We start from the raw sequence: 13,370 nt of genomic DNA, 5'->3' as shown, positions 1-13,370 counted from the left end.
GACTAGAACCTTCCCCCCAATGCCATTCTTTCCTACTTTATTTCCTAGGAAGCTTGACCACGTTTTTTGCTCAACCATTGTAGCCAAAAACAACTATGGTGCTAGCTTTTGTCGCCAAAATTACTAGATGGGACCTAGAAATAAGTCACCAGACAGTGGGCTGACTTTAAAGCAATTAGTCTATATTTAACAACCTGCCGATCCCCTCCCTGTACACACTCCTGTACATACTTTATAGATGCCCTAAAGTATTTGAGAAGGTGAGATAAGGTGAGAAAAGGTGAAGAGAACAGGAAGGAGACTCAAAAATAAATTTAAAGGCCCCTAGGTGAAGACAGTATATGTTTTATATTTTCATATTCAGTTTCTTTAATTAAAAAAAAAGACTGAAAATCAAAATTCAAGGAAAGTATTATTGTCCCCCTTGTAATCTTGGTATCTTTCCCTGAAGAAGGGAAAGTGTTAAGGTAAAAACAGGGGGCATTGTTACAGCTGTCAGAAATCTAGGATAGGAAAGAGAAGCTGTCAAGAAAGGAAAAGTGGCCAAACATTGACATGGGAGTCTAAGTGGCCTGAAAGTCAAGAGTAAGGCTGAGCTAGAAGAAGCCAGGAAAGGGAAATATCAATCACACAACCAATACATAGCTGGGTATCTACTACACGTCTGGCTCAGTTTAGGGGAATGGACACCCAGAAACAGGGAATCTATTAGCAAAGACATGACCTTCTCAGAGTTTGCCTAAGATTATCTTAGTTACAGTCAGAAATATCTACTTTGTGCTTCCTGATTAAACCATCCCACAAATGACATTATCTCTTTATAAGCATCACTCAAAGTGGTAATGGTTCTATCCATTAATTCCTTCCACAGTAATAAGTCATTGTCTGACTCAACGTGTAGAGTGACATAGAGAGACAGGATAATTGGTGAAAAGTGGGGAACCAAAATAGTTTCTTAATTGCTGAATGAAAAGACCTTTCAAAATTAGATGTAAAATCCACTGGTAAAGTAGTTAAGCTTATTCTTAAGAGGAGTTGAAAGTATGAGAGAACATGAGGGGGAGGAGACATGGGTACTGCAGTCTCTCCTGTCAGGGGTGAACTTCTCCAGCCTCAGGTCTTACCTCTGCCAGCAACACTATCCTCTTGCCATCAGGCCATATTACATGGTCAACTTGGGATCTCACTCGCTCCCAGGTCAGTTCTGGTGTCCGAAGACTCGCCTGGAACACATACAGCAAGCACATCATCAGCCATGCCAAGTCCCACTTTCTGGATGGAAAGATGTCGAAGAGAGCCATTTCAAATAGCAAGTTGAAAGAAGCAACCAACATGCCAGATGGAGAATACCTGTCCTGGGTTGGTTAGGACTGTTCCATTTCAGGGAATTTAATCTTAGGCCCAGCCAGGGAGAGATCACTCAGGATGTCATTCCACAACATATACTGTGCGCCCACTCTCTGCTGAGCACAGTAAAAGGTGCTATGGGAAATACAAAAGAAACCAAAGACATGGTTTCTGCCTTCAAAAAGCTCATATTTTAGTTTGGGACACAAAACAATACATATGTGAGGGGATAAAAGCCTTTAATACTTATGAAGCAACATGCAAACAAGTGCAAATCAATACAGTGCAAACTGAATATATAAGTGCTGAAGAGACACAGAAAAAAGGAGGGTCAGAGCTGAGTGAGATTAGTTAGAGAAGAATGAATGTCCTACACATAGCATGCCGGGGCCCAAGGTTCTGCTCTCATGTCCCAACATCCCAGGTTCCACCTTCTCAATGATGGTGGTTCACCCTAAAGTTACAGAAGCTTTGTGACCTAAGTGCAAATGTGAGGTAGCCTTTAGAGCAATGCTTAATGGTAGAGTAAAGCTCCCAATGGCTCACCCTCCTTCCATTTCTGTATATTGTATATCCCGAGAAGAGAAGAAATGTTAAGTTTATTAACAGCAGTAATCAAATAACAGTCACAGGGTTTAGACTTAAGGCGACAACTTCCTTCTTCCAAGAGGCAATGCCTAAAATAGAAAGGGAGTCTGTACTCTAAGACTACCCATTGGCTCAAGTTGGTAAAATTGAGAAGTTCTGCCAAATAGTAGTTATCAGACAAATAAAGGGAAACACTTCAGTTATACGACAATCATTTACTGGAGTACATCCTGTATTCTAGGCATTATAGCAAAGAACACTATTATAGATAAGACTGTGGACTCCTCTACTAGACTGTGAGCTGTTTATTGACAGGGACTGTATCTTCTTTTCTGTACTAATCTAGTGGGAAAGAAAGACATATAATTATAATTATATTCAGTATATTCAGGACTTTATTAATGGTCTGGACCATTTCTTTATTAGGTAGATGGGAAATATAAAATCTCTTCAGGTGTCAAGTTTCATAAATTAGTTCAACCTTTCTAGAGGGCAATTTGGCAGTAGCTAACAAAATTTTATATGTACCTAATCTTTGACCAATCAAATTCACTTTTAGGGCTCTATCCTATAGAAATACTTGTTCAAGTTCAGAAATATAAGTGCCCACGAATGTTTAATCCAACATTATTTGTAATAGCAAAAAATGTAAATCAACATGGGAATGGCTAAGTAAATCAGGATAATTCCATACAATGGAATATAATGTAATTCTCAAAAAAAAAAGAAATTAGTAGATCTGTATTTGTTAACATGAAAACCATACATTATTAAGTGAAAAAATCAAGTTGCAGAAATAATATGCTGTAACCTCAATTTTGTAAATTTTTTGCTTTTTACTTTATACATATTTATATTGCTTGAATTTTAAATTGAGGAAGTACTACTTTAAAATTAGGATTTTAAAAAGAAATTTTATAAACACTATAAATAGAGTTAAAAAGAATTTAAGCAAATAGGCCATTTTGGGACGTTAAGGATATACAGAGTAAATCCCTCAGCCTTTAGAAATATCACCATGGAGGACAATAACCATGTAGAGCCAAGAGATACTCTTCGGTAACACTAGCGATTTTTTAATTGAGATAATGGGACTTTAAAGTATTTCAAGTTCTTAATGTTTCATACTCCTATCTTCCATTGGACAAGCAATCTTGATGACTGGAAGTAAAGAGCTGACACAATGATAACAAGAGTCTCTTGTCTTAGGAAGTATTCCCTGGGAAAAAAGATGTGGTGGAATCAAGGAAAGGGAACTTCTTAGGAACATCATAAAAATGATGCTTAGTAGAGGCAATTTACTAGAGCACTGGGATGGCTATGATGCAAGCAAAAGACCTGAGGGTTTAAAATGGGGTTTGAAGAGCAACTTGGTTAAGTTATCCCCAGCACTGCCCATGCAGTTCCAATAAACTATTAAAGTCTTTTTGGCATTTACACTCCTTGAGAGAAGTGTTTCCTATGGCTAGCACAGTTTTACAAGAATTTCTCTTAAAGACATCCAGCGTCCTTTCTGTGGATTTACAATCACTAAGCAATCTACCAGGAAAAAGATCCCCGGTGCCCACTACCTTCCCAAACTAGGTGTACGTCCCACTGTAAAGCCAAGAACAGCTGTGGTTCTAGTCCTGCGAAGCATGGAGTCAGTAGCAAGTCTCAGGCTGTAATTCTTTGGCTGGCAAAACCTTTTTTTAAAAAAATTTATTTACTTTATTTATTTATTATTTTTGGCTGCGTTGGGTCTTTGTTGCTGCACGCAGGCTTCCTCTAGTTGTGGCGAGCGGGGTCTACTCTTCGTTGCGGTGCGTGGGCTTCTCACTGCAGTGGCCTCTCTTATTGCGGAGCACGGGCTCTAGGCCTGCAGGCTCAGTAGTTGTGGCGCACGGGCTTAGCCGCTCGCAGCATGTGGGATCTTCCCATACCCGGGCTCAAACCCATGTCCCCTGCATTGGCAGGTGGATTCTTTTTTTTTTTTTTTTCTTTTTTTGCGGTAGGCGGGCCTCTCACTGTTGTGGCCTCTCCCGCCGCGGAGCACAGGCTCTGGACGCGCAGGCCCAGCGGCCACGGCTCACGGGCCCAGCCGCTCCGCGGCATGTGGGATCCTCTGGGACCAGGGCACGAACCCGCGTCCCCTGCATCGGCAGGCAGACTCCCAACCACTGCGCCACCAGGGAAGCCCGGCAGGTGGATTCTTAACCACTGTGCCACCAGTGTAGCCCAGGCTGGCAAAAACTTTTAAAGCATGTGCACATAATGGTTTAACCACCTGAACTGTGAAGCTTACAATCACACAGGCTGTCTATGTGATATATACAGGTAAGCAGGTTTCTTTTCAAGAGAAAGGAAGTATGTGACAGAAAGACTTGGACAAAAGACAGCTAAGAGCACATCCCTATCACAGGTCCCCTAAGTATTCATGGTATTATTTTTCAGAAAAAAAATACAGCTTTCTAAATGACCTACTCTTTCCATGAGCAATTGCTTCCTAAAAATGTAGCAGTCAACATCTCAAGGTTAGGTAAACTGTAAATTCCTCCACAAAAAAAGATCCTTACATTTTTGATCACTAAAAACTCTGGATAAAAATTTACCAAGTCATTTTCCTTCCCAGTTTTGTTGAGTTAACTTACAGTGATTCCTCTCTTTTTATCACACTCTGCATCCAATCCATGTAGCAAAGCTCACTGGTCCTACCTTCACAATATATCACTTCTTATCACCTCCATTGTTTATCCATCTAATCCAAGCTACCTCCTTCTATTGCTGGAAATACTGAAAGAGTTTGCTATCGTCCCTATCACCACTCAAGCTCCAGAAGTGTTTTCTTCATACAACAGCCAAGGTTATTTATTTTATTTTATTTTTTTCCTCCAATTCGCGCTGTCTCGGCGCACGTACGTGTCACCAGCTCTTTTTTTTTTTTTTTTTTTTTATGGCTGTGTTGGGTCTTCGTTTCTGTGCGAGGGCTTTCTCTAGTTGTGGTAAGTGGGGGCCACTCCTCATCGCGGTGCGCGGGCCTCTCACTATCGCGGCCTCTCTTGTTGCGGAGCACAGGCTCCAGACGCGCAGGCTCAGTAATTGTGGCTCACGGGGCCAGCTGCTCCGTGGCATGCGGGATCCTCCCAGACCAGGGCTCGAACCCGTGTGTCCTGCATTGGCAGGCGGACTCTCAACCACTGCGCCACCAGGGAAGCCCAGCCAAGGTTTTTTTTTTTTTTTTTTTTTTTTTTTTTTTTGCGGTATGCGGGCCTCTCACTGTTGTGGCCTCCCCCGCTGCGGAGCACAGGCTCCGGACGCGCAGGCCCAGCGGCCATGGCTCACGGGCCCAGCCGCTCCGCGGCATATGGGATCCTCCCAGACCGGGGCACGAACCCGTACCCCCTGCATCGGCAGGCGGACTCTCAACCACTGCGCCACCAGGGAGGCCCCAAGGTTATTTTTTAAAACATACGTCAGCTTTCAACAGTCACCCACTCAAATCCTTCCAATGGCTTCACTTGTATGCAGAATAAACTCTAAAGTCTGTACCATGGCCTACAAAGCTCTACATAACCCGCTACCTCCTTGCTGCCTCTTATCCTCATCCCCTTGCCCATTCTGTTCCTGCCACAATGGCACCTTTTCTGTTCCTCAAACACATCAAGCATGTTTCTACCTCATGGTCTTTACTCACCATTCTCTCTGAATAGAACGGTCATTCAAGTTTTTGTTCAAATGTTATCTCCTCAAAGACACCTTCTTTGATCACCCTAATTAAATAGCAACCTCAATGTCCTCATCTTTCTGTTTTACTTCAGTATTAGGCACTAACTGAAAGAAATTGTCTATTTATTTTTGGCTGTGTTGGGTCTTCGTTGCTGCGTGTGGGCTTTCTCTAGTTGCAGCGAGCGGGGGCTACTCTTCATTGCGGTGTGCGGGCTTCTCATTGTGGTGTCTTCTCTTGTTGCAGGGCACGGGCTCTAGGCGCACGGGCTTCAGCAGTTGTGGCTCACGGGCTCTAGAGTGCAGGCTCAGTAGTTGTGGCACACGGGCTTAGTTGCTCCGTGGCATGTGGGATCCTCCCGGACCAGGGCTTGAACCCATGTCCCCTGCATTGGCAGGCAGATTCTTAACCACTGTCTCACCAGGGAAGTCCATAACTGTCTATTTAGTAATTGTTTCCCACAGTAGAATATAAGCTCCAGGAAAGCAGGCATATTGTTCACTGTTATTTCTTCAGCCAATTAGTACTTAGCACAGAGCAGAGCGAGTACTCAACACAAATTTGCTAAGTAGTGAATGAACATTCTGGAATCAATGTTTAGTTGAGTTTGTTACTTCCTTAAATTTCACTTTGCGTGCCCTGTGACACTACCATTGAAAGTTGCATAATTAAACTTTTCCAAAGTCATTCTGAACATCTTCCTTTCTGGACCACTTAGTTTAGTCATATACTTTCTGCTAAGAAGAGCACAAAGAGAGTTGAAAGATGGCTCTTGGCTAGTGTCAGTGGCAGATACTGGGGCTACCTAGCAATACCTGAAAAAGTTGGTCTAGTCTCAATGCAGCAGCCAGGGTGATACTTTTAAAATAAAAAATCATCCTTTAAAAACAGAAGGCATAAATCCTACAGTGGCTCCATATTCCTCTCAGTACACAATCAGGAGTTCTTACAATGGCCTCTGAGGTCTTATAAGATGTGGCTCATTACCTCTCTGACCTCATTTTCGACTCTTCCCTGCCCCATGCTCTTTTTTTTTTTTTTTTTTTTTTGTGGTACGCGGGCCTCTCACTGTTGTGGCCTCTCCCGTTGCGGAGCACAGGCTCTGGACGCGCAGGCTCAGCGGCCATGGCTCACAGGCCCAGCCGCTCCGCGGCATGTGGGATCTTCCCGGACCGGGGCACGAACCCGTGTCCCCTGCATCGGCAGGCGGACTCTCAACCACTGAGCCGCCAGGGAAGCCCGCCCCATACTCTTCTGCTCCAGTCATACTGGCCTCATTGTTGATCCTCAAACAGACTAGGCAACTCGCACATTGGGGCATTTGCTCTGGCTGTTCCCTCATCTTGAAATGTCCTTCACCTAAAAGTCAACATGGCTAATTCCTTCAGATATGCTCAACCATCACCTTTTTTTTTTTTTAACATCTTTATTGGAGTATAATTGCTTTACAATGGTGTGTTAGTTTCTGCTTTATAACAAAGTGAATCAGTTATACATATATACATGTTCCCATATCTCTTCCCTCTTGAGTCTCCCTCCCTCCCACCCTTCCTATCCCACCCCTCTAGGTGGTCACAAAGCACCGAGCTGATCTCCCTGTGCTATGCGGCTGCTTCCCACTAGCTATCTATTTTACATTTGGTAGTGTATATATGTCCACGCCACTCTCGCTTTGTCATAGCTTACCCTTCCCCCTCCCCATATCCTCAAGTCCATTCTGTAGTAGGTCTGTGTCTTTATTCCTGTCTTACCCCTAGGTTCTTCATGACATTTTTTTTTCTTAAATTCCATATATATGTGTTAGCATACGGTATTTGTCTTTCTCTTTCTGACTTACTTCACTCTGTATGACAGATGCTAGGTCCATCCACCTCACTACAAATAGCTCAATTTTGTTTCTTTTTATGGCTGAGTAATATTCCATTGTATATATGTGCCACATCTTCTTTATCCATTCATTGGATGATGGACACTTATCAACCATCACCTTCTTTTTTTTTTTTTTTTTTGCGGTATGCAGGCCTCTCACTGTTGTGGCCTCTCCCGTTGCGGAGCACAGGCTCCGGACGTGCAGGCTCAGTGGCCATGGCTCACGGGCCTAGCCGCTCCGCGGCATGTGGGATCTTCCTGGACCGGGGCACAAACCCGTGTCCCCTGCATCGGCAGGCGGACTCTCAACCACTGCGCCACCAGGGAAGCCCAACCATCACCTTCTTAATGAGGCTTATACCTTGATCCCTCTATCTAAAATTACAACCCAGCACTCTTGATTTCCCCTTACCATGCTCTGCTTTTTCTTTTTTCTACGGTGCTTTCACCTTCTAACATACTATAAATTTTACTTATTATGTTTATTGTCCTTTTTCTCACTAAAATATAAGTTCCACGAGGGCAGGAATCTTTGCCTGTTTTGTGCACTGATCCCAAGCATATAGAGCAGGACCTGGCATATAGCAATCACACAATAAATATTTATGATTGAAGGTAAACAGTCTCCTGGCCTTTATCCTGAGAGATTACTTATATCTGGGCTGCCTTTGGAGAAGAGATTACCACCACAATTTGAAGGTAATCTAAAAAGCATGAGGAGATCATAGTATAACATACAGAAAAACCGGGAATTCCCTGGTAGTCCAGTGTTAGGACTCGGTGCTTTCACTGCCTGAGCCTGAGCCCAGGTTCACTCCCTGGTCAGGTCAGGGAACTAAGATCCTGCAAACTGTGAAGCATGGCCAAAAAAACCAAAAAAACAAAAAAACCACAAAACAAAAAACCAAACTAAAAAACTAAACAAACAAACAAAAACATACACAAAAACAAAAAAACTGGACTAGAAGTCAAAAAACCTGAATTTTGTGCTTCAATTTCATTTTTGAATCAACGGCTATGACTGAACAATGTACTTAAGCTTTTATTTTCCCAACTGAAAATCAGGAATAAGAATACTGCCTCATGGGGTGGTCAAGAGGATGAAATGAGATAAAGTAAAAATATAAAAATTACATGACTGCATTTGAAATTATCTTTATTTTAGAGCTTCTTGAGGGTTTAGAACGGAAATTCCTTCCCTGTTCGCTTACTCAGAAGATTTCACTTCAGGGCTCAGAGCATGACCACTTCCCTTTAAGCTTTTTCCATCTGGGGGCTCTACAAGCAGATCAATCCAGAAAAGGACAATCATAGGCTAGATAGTTTTAGAAATATTGATACCTTTGACCATTTAGTAAACGGGCAGTATGGCACAAAAGTGAAACTTAACCAAAAAACCAAACCAAACAAAAAAAACCAACAAAAAACCCCCCAAAACAACAACAACAAAAAAATCCCTCAAAAACACAAACTAAATAAATTACTCATTATAAGCAAAATATCATGGTAAGACAGAGTAATGGAGCCATGCCACTCCAAAACCTCAAGGGTAGAAACAGGCTTTGGTAGGTTGTTTTTCCAGCTATTTTTAATAACAGAAGAATAGAGCACAGAGTTAAAAAGAGAAACCATTTAAAATAGATATCCAACAGGCTCTCAGTATATCAACTGATCCTTACCTGGCAATGCTGAAGCTCAATCAGAGCAGCCCTCAGTGGAGATGAAAGCATGCTTTGCTTGAGCCATTTACCCAGACAGAAATACAGTTGTGTCAGAAAAATGCCATAAAAACTTAAAACCAGAGTGAAAGTCACACTGAGAGATACTTTAAGTCTGAAAAGAAATAAATAACACTTCTATTAACTATTACTTGGGCACCTTAATAGGATCAAGTGTTCTGTTGGATCAGAAAATTTTAGGTGACTATAATAAAACTAGAGAACCAAAGCTATAGGTTTTCCAGGTTTGAGGAACACATGCTACTGAATTGATTGTGACATCTATAGATCGAATACTACAGTTTGGAAAATATGTTAAGGGGAGACCTAGCCCCATAAAAGAGGGAGAGAAAAGGGAAACCACCATATTTGACAGACACAGTCAATCTTAAGCAGTGTTCTCATCCCAGCCCATAGATTTCCCTCCCTTGACTTGTTTCCTTGGACCAACCTACTAATCTCACCTTTACAGCAAAATCAAATCTCTCCAAAATACTGACTAGCATACTGACTCACATTTATTGTATCCTTTTTGTAGTTTTGAGTTTACCCAGCTCTTAATGCTAATCATAAAGATAAAATGTCTTACAGTACAACTAGGTATCAGGCTTAGGTGGAAAAAAACCATTCATTTGAAATGATTAAGTTGAGATAAAGAAGCTTTGTAGAATCCATACGCACAAGCCATAAGGCTAGTGAGTGAACAGACTGTGAACAGCTCTACCAGTACAGTCATGTTTAGGATGGCTGGTGACCCTGCTCTTTCTTCTTCTAGTTTATGTTTCTTGGGAAGGAGAGAGGAAAAAAAAAAACAACCCAATGATGAGTCACTTGAACTTACCACGTCAATCTCCGTGTTGGAATGTCCCATGTTACAAACGATGCAGCTATTCTTCATACGGTCTAAGTGCTCTCTGGTTACCACATTCTTGTTACCTTAAAAACAGAAGAGATAGCCACATGAAAAGGAATGAAGTTGGACCTCTTCCTCACACCATATGTAAACTTAACTTAAAATGGATCAGAGACCTAAATATGAGAGCTAAAACTATAAAACTCTTAGCAAAGCATAGGAATAAATCTTTGTGACCTGGGTTAGGCAATGGTTTCTTAAATAACACCTAAAGCACAAGCAACCAAAGAAAAAATAAACTGGACTACACTGAAATTAAAAACTTTTGTGCTGCAAATGATACCACTAAGAAAGTGAACAGACAACCTACACAATGGGACAAAATATTTGCAAATCATAAATCTGATAAAAACTCTTACAACTCAATAATAAAATTTATAAAGAACTCTTACAAATCAATAATAAAAAGACAGTTCATTTTAAAAATGAGTAAAGGATCTGAATAGACATTCTTAAAAGAGAATGTACAAAAGATGTGCCAACACGCACGTGAAAAGATGCTCAACATTATTAGGGAAAGGCAAATCAAAACCACAGTGACACACTATTTCACACATACTAGGATAGCTATAATCCAAAAATCAGACAATAACAAGTGCTGACAAGGATGTGGAGAAACTGCAACTCTCATGCATTGTTGGCAGGATTGTAAAATAATGTAGTTACTTTGGAAAAGTTTGGCATTTTCTTAAAATGTTAAAAGTAGTTACCATATGATCCAGCAATTCCACTTGTAGGTATATACCCAAGAGAACTGAAGACATGTTCACAGAAAAACTTGTGCACAATGTTCATAGCAGCATTATTCATAATAGCCAAAAAGTAAAAACAACCCAAGTGTCTATCAACTGATGAATGGATATCACTGAAATGTGATATAACCTTAAAATGGAATATTATTCAGCAATCAAAAGGAATGAAATACTGATACACACTACAACATACATGAACCCTGAAAATATTATGCTAGGTAAAAAAAAGCCAGTCACAAAAGACCATATATTGTATGATTCTGTTTATATGAAATATCTGGAATAGGCAAATCTATAGAGACAGAGAATTTAATGGTAGCCTAGGGCTGCAGAAAAGTGAAGGGTAGAATAAAGAGTGACTGCTAATGGTAGATTTATTTTTGGGATGATGAAAACGTTCTGGAATTCGATAATGGGATGTTGTACAACTTTAGTAAAAATCACTGAACTGTACGCTTTATTTTTTAAAGATTTTTTTTACGTGGACCATTTTTAAAGTCTTTATTGAATTTGTTACAATGTTGCTTCTGTTTTATGTTTTTGTTTTTTGGCCCCAAGGCATGTGGAATCTTAGCTTCCCCGACCAGGGATCGAACTCATCCCCCCTCCATTGGAAGGTGAAGTGTTAACCACTGGGCCACCAGGGAAGTCCCTGAACTGTACACTTTTTAATTTTTTTGAATTTTATTTTATTTATTTTTTTATACAGCAGGTTCTTATTAGTTATCTATATATATTAGTGTATATATGTCAATCCCAATCTCCCAATTCATTACACCACCACCATCCCCCCACCCCCCACCACTTTCCTCTCTTGGTGTCCATACGTTTGTTCTCTACATCTGTGTCTCTGTTTCTGCCTTGCAAACCGGTTCATCTGTACCATTTTTCTAGGTTCCACATATATGTGTTAATATACGATATTTGTTTTTCTCTTTCTGACTTACTTCACTCTATATGAGAGTCCCTAGATCCATGCACGTCTCTACAAAAGACCCAATTTCGTTCCTTTTTATGCCTGAGTAATATTCCATTGTATATATGTACCACATCTTTATCCATTCGTCTGTTGATGGGCATTTAGGTTGCTTCCATGACCTGACCATTGCAAATACTGCTGCAATGAACATTGGAGTGCATGTGTCTTTTTTTGTTTGTCTGTTTGTTTGTACTGCAGGTTCTTATTAGTCATCAATTTTATACATATCAGTGTATACATGTCAATCCCAATCGCCCAATTCAGCACACCGTCATCCCCACCCCACCGTGCTTTTCCCCCCTTGGTGTCCTTACGTTTGTTCTCTACATCTGTGTCTCAATTTCTGCCCTGCAAACCGGTTCATCTGTACCATTTTTCTAGGTTCCACATACATGCATTAATATACGATATTTGTTTTTCTCTTTCTGACTTACTTCACTCTGTATGACAGTCTCTAGATCCATCCATGTCTCAACAAATGACTCAATTTCGTTCTTTTCTATGGCTGAGTAATATTCCATTGTGTATATGTACCACAACTTCTTTATCCATTCGTCTGTCAATGGGCATTTAGTTTGCTTCCATGACCTGGCTATTGTAAATAGTGCTGCAATGAACATTGGAGTGCATGTGCCTTTTTGAATTATAGTTTTCTCTGGGTGCATGCCCAGGAGTGGGATTGTTGGGTCATATGGTAATTCTATTTTTAGTTTTTTAAGGAACCTCCATACTGTTCTCCATAGTGGCTGTATCAATTTACATTCCCATCAACAGTGCAAGAGGGTTCCCTTTTCTCCACACGCCCTCCAGCATTTGTTGTTTGTAGATTTTCTGATGATGCCCATTCTAACTGGTGTGAGGTGACACCTCACTGTAGTTTTGATTTGCATTTCTCTAATAATTAGTGATGTTGAGCAGCTTTTCATGTGCTTCTTGGCTACCTGTATGTCTTCTTTGGAGAAATGTCTATTTAGGTCTTCTGCCCATTTTTTGATTGGGTTGTTTGTTTTTTTAATATTGAGCTGCATGAGCTGTTTATATATTTTGAAGATTAATCCTTTGTCTGTTGATTTGTTTGCAAATGCCTTCTCCTATTCTGAGGGTTGTCTTTTCATCTTGTTTGTAGTTTCCTTTGCTTTGCAAAAGCTTTTAAGTTTCATTAGGTCCCATTTGTTTATTTTTGATTGTATTTCCATTACTCTAGGAGGTGGATCAAAAAAGATCTTGCCGTGACTTATGTCAAAGAGTGTTCTTCCTATGTTTTCCTCTAAGAGTTTTATAGTGTCCAGTCTTACATTTAGGTCTCTGATCCATTTTGAGTTTATTTTTGTGTATGGTGTTGGGAGTGTTCTAATTTCATCTTTTACCTGTTGCTGTCTAGTTTTCCCAGCACCACTTATTGAAGAGACTGTCTTTTCTCCATTGTATATCCTTGCCTCCTTTGTCACAGATTAGTTGACCATAGGTGCATGGGTTTATCTATGGGCTTTCTATCCTGTTC

The 13,370-nt window shown here is 40.7% G+C and overlaps 1 protein-coding gene across 6 annotated transcripts in view; it reads right to left on the bottom strand.

The window, feature by feature from the left end:
- Positions 1 to 13,370, bottom strand: part of AHCYL2 (adenosylhomocysteinase like 2) — a 178,721-nt gene that overhangs the window by 5,591 nt on the left and 159,760 nt on the right. For all 6 annotated transcript variants that reach the window (XM_082632673.1, XM_082632674.1, XM_082632675.1 and 3 more), the window contains 2 exons: positions 10,067 to 10,161; positions 1,125 to 1,223 (listed from right to left, as the gene is read on the bottom strand). In XM_082632673.1, the coding sequence (XP_082488799.1) occupies positions 1,125 to 1,223; positions 10,067 to 10,161 (194 nt within the window). The remainder of the gene's footprint in view (positions 1 to 1,124; positions 1,224 to 10,066; positions 10,162 to 13,370) is intronic.

This window comes from Mesoplodon mirus (genome assembly GCF_964341445.2).
Source record: "Mesoplodon mirus genome assembly, chromosome: 9".
Classification (NCBI taxonomy): domain Eukaryota; kingdom Metazoa; phylum Chordata; class Mammalia; order Artiodactyla; family Ziphiidae; genus Mesoplodon; species Mesoplodon mirus.
This window is presented reverse-complemented; position numbering and strand designations above follow the sequence as displayed.